Here is a 10,894-nt window from a genome sequence, read left to right on the forward strand (position 1 = left end):
GACCACCAAGGATGATTTCCCCTCCTCCTCAGCAGGACCCAGTACCTCCTGCTGCAGTGGCTTCAGGGGCTTCTGGAGGCTCTGTGGGAGCTGCCCGAATCCGCTTCCTCCCAGTCACAGAGACCTTGGCCATGTGAGGCCAGGCTTTTGCAGTAGTTTCAGCATCTAGAGGCAGCCACATAACTTTTTCAGACAAGATCAAGTGGGGCCTAGACTTCCCACCTGACCCTGAAGACTGGTTCCCTAAGCTGTTTACAAGAAGTGGGTCCAAACTGATAAGGATATACTAAGTGTGTACTACACATTGAGGTGGAGGTATGCCCTGGAGAGAGGGTAAGGCAGGTGTCGGGAAGACACTAACACCAACTTTCCAGAATTGGGTGAGAGAAAGCTGAAGGCTGAAAAACCAGAAAAGGCCTCTTCATAGGTCTAGAGCCCAGACTGTCACCTTCAGCCCTAATGTGGTCTCTAGGATGGAACCTGTGGATGGAGACTGTCACCATCAGCCCTAATGTGGTCTCTAGGATGGAACCTGTGGATGGAGACTGTCACCATCAGCCCTAATGTGGTCTCCAGGATGGAACGTGCGGATGGCTGAGGATTTTGTCTAGCAGTGCTCCCAGGTCCAGCTCTCACCTATTAGCTTCAGCACGGGTTCATCCACAAGCATCAAAGTAAGAGACACACCAGGCATCTCCAGCGCTGACATGAAGGTGCCCACCAGGGCACGGGCGACCTTCACTCCACGGCCCTCTGCAGTGCCAAGCAAAGAAGCCTGTGAGTGGGGAGGGGAACTACCAAACAGCAAAACAAGGACCTAGAAGGTTGAAGTCTTTGATGAGTAGGGAAATGGCTTGATTTCCTTAGAGCATCCCTCAGTGACAGCCCATTAGCACATTCCTTGGATGTGTCCCCCTTGAGGGGCTGATGAGCTACAGCTGTCGTTTACTGAGCTCTTAGAAGGTTCTGGGTGTCTTTCCTATACTTAATCCCATATAATTCTCATAAGGCACCTATAAGGCAGGTGTTGCTATTATTACTTCCAGACTTGGGCCCTCATCTGTTAAGTGGCAAAAGTGACAATTTAACTCAAGCCTGTGTTCCACTTCTATTCAGCTGATGTTCTGGGCCATGACAGGACACTGCCTCAGCTGCTTTTCTTATCCTAGTTTCAAACCAGGTTCAAAGAGTTAAGGGAGTTGGGCATGGAGACAACCGGTAAGAGGATATTTGTGAGTATAACACCAGTCTGGTCTATGTAGTAAGCTCAGGCCAGCTAGGGCTACATAGTGAAACATTGTTTCAAAGAAAAAAAAACAAAGGGCTAAAGGTCCTCTTAATAGGGTAGGCTCACCCAGCAAGCGTATGGCAGCATCAGCTATGATGCCCAGTTCCAGGAAAGACAGGCCACCCAGATTGTTGACTATCAGCACCACTGAAGAGCCTGTTAATAGATGTGACACCCTCAGTCCCACCTTTGGTGGCTTCTGTGAAAGGGGGCAAGAAAGGCCTTGGAGAATGGGAACAACAGGTTGCTCACCTGACCGTACAGGCACATGAAATATATTGGAGGTGTTTGTCATGTGGTCAAGCATAAGAGTGACAATCTGATCAACAGGTGCTATCTGTCAGAGGAAGCAGTGGTGAGCATGTCTGGGAGCCCTTGGGGCTAGGCTAGGTTGATCAGGGAGTCTATTTACCTTTATCCGACGAACACCAGCTTCCCCATGGATCCCTATGGAGAGATGTGGTCATTACTGGCTGGCTCACAGCCTGCTGCTAATTGTCTTTCCATGCTTTTATCAATGGCACATAGTGTTCAACACTAGACTAGGCACAATGGGTATGGACAGTGGGTAGAAAAGGGTAATGAACACGGCAGCAGATGGCATGGCAGTAGAGCCAGCTGAGAAGTCACAGAAGCTGGAGGACACTAATACCTATTGTGTTAGAAATACATGGGAAGAAGTGGAACATGTCAGTCACAGAAAAGGTGTCCTTTGGACCAAAAGGGTCCTGTGCATTGGGGTTGGAGCAAGAGAACAGGGAATTATATGGGTGAGAGTGAGACAGGAGGCACATGGCTCTGGGCACAGATGGCAAACTAGATAAAGTCAGACAGGATAAAGTCTAGGCTATGCCTCAGGTGCACACCTATGAGTCTAGAGACCACCTGAGGGGCATTAAATAAGCAGGGAGGACTAGCTAGACAACTGCAAGACCTCTGAGGCAGGCAAAACAGTCACGGCAGGGGCATGGTGACCGCAGGCTTACCCAGGCCTAGCTCTATTTCATCAGCTGCAAGCTCAAAGGTGTGTGTGGCGCCAGGGACACTGCAGGATGACAAGCTCACCCCTAGGGTACCTAGGAAAAATGAAGCATAAAAGAGATGGTGGTTCTGTTGGTGGTGGCAGGATGGCAGCAGCAATGCTAAGGGTGCCCCGGCCATGGGCATCGTCTTCTCTAAGCAGGCCGCTCAACTCTTCATCTTAGGAAGAGTCTAAACTCAGGTACCCAAGGCTGCCAGGCTCTCTCCAGAGGACCTTCCGCTAGCTCCAGGGAATAACTTGGAAAGGCTCCTGTACAGCTGGTAGAAGCCTGCTCTGAGTCCCCATGTCTGCCACAATCCTCCCATCCCTGGGCGGCACTCACCCATGGTCTTGGCGATCACGCTCACCCTCTTTGTGATCTCCTCCAGCCCCATTCCTTCCTCAGCCAGAGCACCTGCCACCTGTAGCCACCAGAGAGAGGGAACGGTGGATGGAGGAGTCACAGATCAGTGGGAACAGAAGAGGCTGGGAAGAGCTTTCTTGTTGGGAGGATCTCAGGGTTTCTACACTAAACCTGGTCCATCACATTTAAGATAGAAGAATGCCCTCTCCTAACTGCTTAGAGGAGTCTTCAAGAGTTTCTGTTTGGGAATGGATGTGTGGCTCCATGGTAGAAGGCTTACCTAGCATGCCTAAAACCCATTTCCAGTAAAACCACACACACACACACAGAGTCATTTGTTCTCTCCCTTTTCTCCTTCCCTCTAGTCTAGTAGAGCTGGGATGGACTTTTGAGAGAGAAATGTCTAGAGAAGGGGTTATGTGTTCAGTGTCACAGAGCCCACTGCTGATCATTTTCCTGATCTGCAGAGCTTTCTCCCATAGCTCAATTTACTCTCATTCCATTCATTTATCCATCCTGTTACTCCACTTTCACAAAGAATTTACTGAACTGGAAAGGAAAAAGAATGACTGAATTAGAGTCCTGCTTTCAAGGAACTCAGAGTCTGAGGAAGAGAAGCCAAGACACAAACTGAAAATGACTGCAAGGTGGCACAGGTATCAGAGGTAGCTCAGGGTGCCGAGGCCATCAGGCAGAGTACCACGTGGAGCGCCATCAGCCTCTACAGAATGTCAGGGGTGAGCCAGGCCACAGAAGGCTGGCCAAAGAAAGGACTGTGCAGGGGCACAGATGTGACGGACATAAAGCCACAGAAACAAGCTCCAGTCCAACAGGTACAGGGGGATCTGATGTTTGCAGAGCATTGGGAGAAGGGAAAGATGCTGGACAGTGAAGCCAGGAGTCAACGAGCTGGGACAGGAGTGTGGTGGTGGTGGAGTGGCTGGAGAGGTGGCTCAGCAGTTAAAAGCACTTGCTGCTCTTGTACAGGTTCCAGATTTGGTTCAGTACCCACATGGCAGCACACAACTGTCTCTAACTCCTGTTCCGGGTGTCCCACGCCCTCTTCTGGCCTCCATTGGAACTGGAGTTACAAATAATGGTGACCTACCATGAAAGTGATAGGAACTGAACCCAGGTTCTCTGCAAGAGCAGCCAGTGATCTTAACTGCTGGACCACTTCTCCAGCCCTCAATTAAAAAAAAAAAAGTGGTGGGCACCCCAACCAAGGGGCTTGAGCTAACTGTGGGAACCCAAGGGGTTCTCAGTGAGATGAAAATTGGGCATATACTGTCTTTGTTGTTTTGACACAGTCTCACTACGTTGGCCAAGCTAGTTTCAAATTCAACTCCCTCTAGTCTCAGCCTTCTGTATTTTTATAACGGTACTTCTGGGGTTAGTGTGGGCAACTGACTGGCAAGGCAGGAGTGCAGGAAGCAAACACGGTAGCCCAGTGAGAAGAAGGCAAGTGTAGTCGTGACCCAATGTGAAGGTAGGTAGGTCAGGCTATGAGGACCTGTCCTGCACTGGAGGAAGCGCTAGGAAGGGGCAAGTGACTACATATCCCCACATGGAGGGGAGGGAAGAGAACTGGTTAAGTGGATGCCTGAATTCTAGGGCTAATTGCTGTAGTAATGGTAGAGACTTTGTGATCAGGGAAAAGAAATGGCTGGTGACTCAGTGTCCCAGGATGGGGAGGCTAACCTTGTGGATAAGTACTGTGCCACACAGGCCACGCCGGCCTGCCTTCTTGAGGACGGTGAAGGCACTGTCATCCTCAACTATCACCATCTCCACAGAGATGCCCTCGGCCTTGGCCTGCTCCATGGCAAGTCCAAAGTTGAGCCGATCCCCAGTGTAGTTCTTCACAATGAGGAGGGTGCCCACTGTAGGAACAGTAGCATGGTGTCATTGAGCCTTGCCCTTCCCCACCCCCAACAGAGCCCACCCACAGCATTCTCTCCTACATGCAAGCCTGACCTGTGCCTGCCTGGGCCACAGCTCTAATGGCTGCCAGGATGCTGCCCACAGGAGGAGAGGCAAACACAGATCCTGCGATGACACCTGTTAGCATCCCTTTCCCGATAAAACCTGGAGAAAGAGAAATAAGGATGCCGGGTAGAATCTAGGTCTGTTATCCCTGGGGGCTTCCCACATACCTGAGATCCATGTTTAGGTAAGCCCTACTTTGTGCTTGTGCTATGGCTAACCCCTACACAGGAGTCATCTTGAAAGATCTTCCCCTGACCTCCTACCCTGAAGAACTCTGTCTACTCTCACCATTTTCTGTTCTTCCTCCTATTCTTCTTTTACATAAAGCTTTTGAAAAAAGATTTGTTTTATTTGAGTGTTTTGCAAGTGTGTATATATGTGCACCAGGGCACCACATGTGTGCCTCATGTCTGTGGAGGTCAGAGGAGGCAGTGGTTCCCTGAAACTGGAGTTACAGATGGTTGTGAGCTGCTATGTAGGTACTGGGAACTGAACCCAGGTCCTCTGCAAGAACAAGTACTTTTAAGTGCTGAGTCATCGCTCCTGCCCCTCCATGTTTATTCTAGTGTTTGTTATAACCCATAAGGCTCTCTGAACTGCTCTTATTCACATCTGTCTTCCCAGAGTGGGGCATAAAAGTTTTCTACAGGGGAGGATCTTGCCTGATTCACATGTGTGCCCTGTACAGGGCCAAGTATATCAGAATATCGTGGGCTCACTAGGAGCTGATGAATGAATAAACAGAATATTGCCGGTGGACAGGAGAAGTGAACTGACATAAAGTCTGAGGCCTGCTTTAGGAGCTCCTAACGGAGGATCACATCTTTGCATCAAACAGGAAACCAGCTAAGATGGGTCAGCTGCGGGAAAAGGCATGATAGGATTGCAGAAGAGGGGTCCTAATTTGTGCTTGTAGAGTCAAGAAAGTTTCATGGAGGTGTTGGGTCAGCTGGACTGGAAAAACAGGCCAGGAAGACGTTTGAAATCACCAAGTCTCACACCTGAGGCTGTGACAGCCTCAGGGGTTAACTGGCTCAACCCTGCATTTCTAGAGCTGTAAGAATCCAGGTGCAGAGACAGGCTGTGACTGGGCGTGGAGTGGCTGGGGGCTGTGGGAGGATGGAGACTGGGCCCATTGCTAACTCTGGCCCCTGCACTGATTGTCTGGTACCTCACACTAGCACTGAGGACCTCCCAGGATCCCTACTCTGCTCTGGCCAGCACCCCTTACAATGAACACAAGATACTCACCGGCATGGGCAGGCTCATGGCCTGAGCCTCCACCTGACAGAAGTGCTACCCGGCCCTTGAGGGTGTCCAGGTCAGAACGTAGGGCCACACGGTGCCCTTGCAGGAGCTGCAAGTCAGGGTTAGAGGCTACTAACCCAGCAAGGGCATCATCAGCACACCCTTCCACAGAATTCACCATCTTCTTGGAACTCTGTGGAGGAAGAGCAAGAAACAAGAGGTTCAGAGTGTGGTCAGCAGGTACCCCCATCCTGCCTGCCCAGCAACATTACAGTGCCAAATCTCCCCAGGGGTTTCATGCCAGGGGAAAGGAACTACAGAAGCCACCTAGGAATTCTAAGGATACAGTGGTACCTTGAGTTATGTCATTACCAGGTGCAGGTGTCTGTGACTTCTCAACTTTCAATGTTTTATTCAGTATTTATTTAACTAATAGACCTTTACACCATGATTTCTATGTATCACCATGATTTCTATGTATCCTGCAAAACAGCTTCAATGTAAAGCAAATGGGGGAGTTCACTAGAAAAAAAAAATGAAATTGGGGCCCTGTCAGTTTCTGTTAGAGGAGGTAGGTTTTAGATTGAGACTCCTATGATGGGTAGAGTCTGGGCAGGCCCCACACCAACCCAGTTGGTACCACAACTGGTTTTCCTGGGCTAGAGCTAGACCGTTCATGCAGGGTAGCAGGGCCCAGTGCTAGGCCCTTCATGGGAACACAGATATCATTCTTACGTGCTATGCTATGCAAGAGGGACATACATGTGTGTGGAAGCACAGAAGAAAAGGGCCTCAGTCTCCTAAAGGGGAAGTCTCTATGAAGAACAAGAAAGAGACATGTAGGCATTGGGAAGGGGGTGGGGGGTATTCGGAGCAGAAGGAAGCATAAGCCAAGGTATGGGATACAGAATAGAATAGTGGCTCCTGGAAGCATCAGAGTGACATAGTGTTGCAAGCAATATGGCCTACAGGAAGAGGTAGACAGGGGCCTCACAAGCCACAGGAAGAATCGTTCACAGGAATCGTCAGGGTCAAAGCCTCAGCTCCAGAGCCTAATAACTATCCTCAGAGCCATGTCCTCAACAGGCCAGTTAAAGAGACAACAGTAAGGAGCAGACAAAGGAGATTTATCAATTTACTTATAATTTATGTTTTATAATAATTTATCAGATTGTTCATTATTTATCAATTCATTAATATGTTCTCATTGGGAAGAGGAACAAATAAAGAGGTCCAGGGATACTCTCTCATGTCCAAAGCCATCTTCAGGGCACGGATACGAGGTTTAGGTTTAAACAGAGAGGTATGTATAACCTAGTAGTTCTAGCTGGGTGTGGTAGCACAGGCCTTAGGAGATGGAGGCTTGGGGGGCGGGGGTGGGGGAGGACTCCGGAGTTCAAGGTTAGCATCAGCTACACAGAAAGTTGGAGGCCAACCTGAGCTACAGGAGACCCATGTGTCTCAAACTGAACATAAAAACTGAAACAAGCCAGGCGTGGTGGCGCACACCTTTAATCCCAGCACTCGGGAGGCAGAGGCAGGTGGATTTCTGAGTTCGAGGCCAGCCTTGTCTACAAAGTGAGTTCTAAGACAGCCAGGGCTATACAGAGAAACACTGTCTTGAAAAAAACAAAAAAACAAACAAGCAAAAAAAAAAACAAAACAAAAAAAACCCTGAAACAAGCCAGGTTGTGGTGGTGTGTGCTTTTAATTCCAGAACTCAGGAGGCAGAAACAAAACAAAACAAACAAACAAATATAAAAAATAAAACACTGAAAAAAAAAAAAGCCTAGTCAGTTAGGGCCAAGGTGTGGTTGACTGACTCATCCCCTTCTTGCAGGCAGCTGAAACACTGTCAGAAACATGTGAAATCTCTTCCTGGCTGCTTCTCCTCGTGAGTGTCAGGGCCTCTGTCTCTCTGTCTTTACCTCCCCCAGCTTGAGATTCTTGGGAAAATTCCACTTTGTTGCAGGCATTATTTCAGCAGTCTGATAGCTAATGGGAAGGGGTGAAATGTCTCTTTAGAATGTCTGCATTCTGCCAGGGCAGTTACACGGTGAGCTATGGGCCTCCTTAGGAGAGAGGGCGTGCAAAGGCTGACCTAAACCCTGGAGAATACCTCTGGGTCCAGCTGAGTCTGTACAGCGTGTGCAGTAAGAGAGACCAGAGTCGCCGTGTGCCCAGGCTCTAGTGTCAGCAGGACACCACGCCTGAACTCAGGGAGCAAACCTCTGTTCTGGGCTCAGTTCTTCCTCTGGGAACAGTGATTTACAGAGCTTATACCAGTGTTACGGGAAAAGCTCGCTAAAAAGGTGCCATAGCCCCTTTTGTGAACAGGCTTTGAAAAGCTGGAGCTAGCTAAATAACTGTTCCGGGATGGGATGTAGCCAGCAGCCTTTGTCCTCAGGAGGCAGGAAGAGCGAGCCTCAAAGTGGATCCAGAAGAGACTGCTGGCGCCACCTAGTGATCGCAGCCTGACCCAGGTCTCCGCAAAACACACTTCCTGCCTCTTTTTTCTGAGCCTTTATGCAAAATGAAGCGCTGATGTCTTCCTGCCAGGCTTTCCTTCATTTAACAAGGGCCAAGGCCATAACACCTACTTAAGGATGACGAGAGTGGCCTAGGTCAACAGACAACAAGCAGAATAAAATGAGCTCCATTTCTTACGCACTAAGAGCCAGACCCATTTCTAAGTATGAATATGTCTAATTTAATTTCCCCAATAACCCTTTGGAGGTAAGATTAGTACAAACAGCAGAAAACTGAAGCACAACAAATGACTGTGCACAAAGTCACACAGCCAGCCAGTGCCTAGACCCTCCAGGTTCATCCCAGCCACATGCTGTTTTCCCAAGTGGCTGAAGTCACAGGCACAGGGTGGGGAAAGAGGGATCACTGAGTCTCCCTCCAAGAGATTCCCAATCATTCCTGCACCAGAGCCATGCCTGTTTCCCAGTAACACAAGGGAAAGGAAAGGCAAGAAAGGGGAGGTACAGACTAGGCCACTAGGATTCTAGTCTGATCAACACTGTGCGGCCAGGCCATGTGCTAGCAGGTCTTAGTCTGCCATACTGCAGATGAGGTTGGCGAGAGGAGAGACCCGGAGAAGTGAAGCCTTTGGCATAGTAGTAACACAGTGATGGGCACGAGGCTGAAATCGAGCCCAGATCTGTTCAAGATCAGTTTTAAAGCAAACCCCGGGGACACTGAGAGCCTCCCACATTGCAGTTCCCTGCTCTGGGAGCAGCCCACACATGCCCAGGCTGAGGAACAAGGGCCCGATCATTCCTCCAGGTTCCCTCCTTGACTAGCAAAGTGACTTATCACACAGCAAGTAACTTGTTGTTCTGATCTAAATGCGTGCCTGAGATCCTAGCCATAGGGGTTTCAGGGTGCCTCAGGTTAACCTCAGACCTGGCTTGGCCCAGTGCCCCGCCCACAGGAAAGGGAACGGGGATTAAGCTGGAGATACAAAATGAAATTCTTGTCTTCTGAACCCCAAGAGGCAGCATCGTCTCAGATGGGGACTAGAGAGAGTCCGGGTGTCCAGAGTGGGGTTCCCCATGGTCGTCCCTCTATTGTGGCTCCCACAGGACTCACCATGGTGGGAAAGTTCTGAAACAAGCTGAGCTCACACTTCTGCTCTGAGATGCCGCCGGGTGGACGGTCCTGACTGCTACCAGGTCTGAAGTAGAGACAGCAGCACCTGCAGGAGTGGAAAGGACTTGAGTTGCTGAAGGTATGGGCAGCCGATTGGCAATGTCATGCCTCCCGTGCCTGTGCCTTAAGAATTAGGGAGCTGCCTCAGACTTTGATCCAAGTCCAAACTCTAGTTCGTGGGCTAGGAATGGAGAGGAGCGTGGGGACTGACCAAAGTTCACACCCCCACTTAGCCAGAAGGCAGTGTTTGGAATCATGTCCAGCTTAAAGCTGGGAAGGAGAAAATGTACAAAGACCTTTACCTTTCTGGCTGGCCACACTAGTAGTGAGTCAGCTCTGTGATCCTATTTTACTTCTGGAACACAGACTGAAAGCTCTAGTGAGTTGTCTAAGATTGTGTTGCTGAGAGTTAGGACTTGAGCCCATGTCTAGTCTTGCTACAAAGCCTAATGTTTCCCCTTAGTCAACCAGTTTCCCAGAGTCAAGTCGAGTGCCAGCTGGGGAGGTACAAATCATCTTCAGTTCCACCTGGTTCAAACCTAGCTACACTGATCTCTGCCTCATTTGTAAAATAGGGAGTTAGCTCTCCTCCTCCGGCATTCTGGAGATGCTTCAGGACTAGGCTTCTGCTGCTCCTCCTTTGGGGTTGGGGACATGGAGGCTGTCTGATGAAGCCTGGGACCTGCATCTGCGGGGCTGATTGCACTAGTCACCTGGGTGTTTAGGCTCTTCCTGTGAAATTCCTGCGTTGTATTTGAGCTTAGAATTTGTATCGCAGTAGAGGCACTAATAGTGCTATCAAGTAATTTAGTGGAGAGTCCTTTCGTTTCTGGAGAAATTAAAAGAGGTGAGCAAACACACCCCCAGGTGATGTGTGAGGCTGGGATGATTGTTCTAAAGTCAGTTGAGGGCATTCGAGGGATCAGGAGGAGCTCGAAGAATTAAGCAAAGGAAAGCACGATTCTACTCTGGGATGTGCACAGATGGTCACCTCTTATCCCCAGTCTAGTCCTCCGCAGCCCTTCCTGTTTTAAAAGAGGGAAAACCCCGAGGACGCCTGGAGCTATGGAGGAAGGAAGGAGGCAGAATCTGAGGAAGGGGCGCGGATCTGGGCTGGGAAGCCAGCAGGCGGCCACTTAGGGCGTAGCAGACCAAAGAGGAGGCCAGTTCTGCCTGCGTACCGGTACTCTCGCTCTCATCCGGGTACTGCGACCTCTGGCGGTTAGGAGAAGGCGGGACCTCAGGGGGCGGGGCCTCGCTTGGTTGGCCGCCTCGGGCTCCGTAAGTCCTCCAAGAGGCCAGGTGAGGCCGTCCCGTGATCCTC

General features: G+C 50.0%; 2 protein-coding genes across 13 annotated transcripts in view; one reads left to right on the forward strand and one right to left on the reverse strand.

The window, feature by feature from the left end:
* Positions 1–2,175, forward strand: part of Cyb561a3 (cytochrome b561 family, member A3) — a 19,676-nt gene extending 17,501 nt beyond the window's left edge. For all 7 annotated transcript variants that reach the window (XM_006526935.4, XM_017318147.2, XM_017318148.2 and 4 more), the window contains one exon: positions 473–2,175. In XM_006526935.4, coding sequence (XP_006526998.1) covers positions 473–598 — 126 coding nt within the window. In that variant the 3' untranslated portion in view covers positions 599–2,175. The remainder of the gene's footprint in view (positions 1–472) is intronic.
* Tkfc (triokinase, FMN cyclase) overlaps positions 1–10,825 on the reverse strand; it is a 13,286-nt gene extending 2,461 nt beyond the window's left edge. Inside the window, exons 1-12 of one of the 6 annotated variants that reach the window (XM_006526942.2) lie at positions 10,752–10,825; positions 9,511–9,616; positions 5,914–6,103; positions 4,651–4,761; positions 4,375–4,556; positions 2,653–2,731; positions 2,275–2,364; positions 1,701–1,735; positions 1,541–1,625; positions 1,355–1,444; positions 637–753; positions 46–165 (exon numbers count right to left, since the gene is read on the reverse strand). In XM_006526942.2, the coding sequence (XP_006527005.1) occupies positions 46–165; positions 637–753; positions 1,355–1,444; positions 1,541–1,625; positions 1,701–1,735; positions 2,275–2,364; positions 2,653–2,731; positions 4,375–4,556; positions 4,651–4,761; positions 5,914–6,103; positions 9,511–9,513 (1,102 nt within the window). In that variant the 5' untranslated portion in view covers positions 9,514–9,616; positions 10,752–10,825. Of the gene's footprint in view, positions 1–45; positions 166–636; positions 754–1,354; positions 1,445–1,540; positions 1,626–1,700; positions 1,736–2,274; positions 2,365–2,652; positions 2,732–4,374; positions 4,557–4,650; positions 4,762–5,913; positions 6,104–8,029; positions 8,311–9,510; positions 9,617–10,283 lie in introns of those variants that run through there. The other 5 variants (XM_006526943.4, XM_006526944.4, XM_006526941.4 and 2 more) reach the window with 5 other exon arrangements.
* Positions 10,826–10,894: the final 69 nt, after the last annotated feature.

This window comes from Mus musculus, chromosome 19 (genome assembly GCF_000001635.26).
Source record: "Mus musculus strain C57BL/6J chromosome 19, GRCm38.p6 C57BL/6J".
Lineage (NCBI taxonomy): Eukaryota > Metazoa > Chordata > Mammalia > Rodentia > Muridae > Mus > Mus musculus.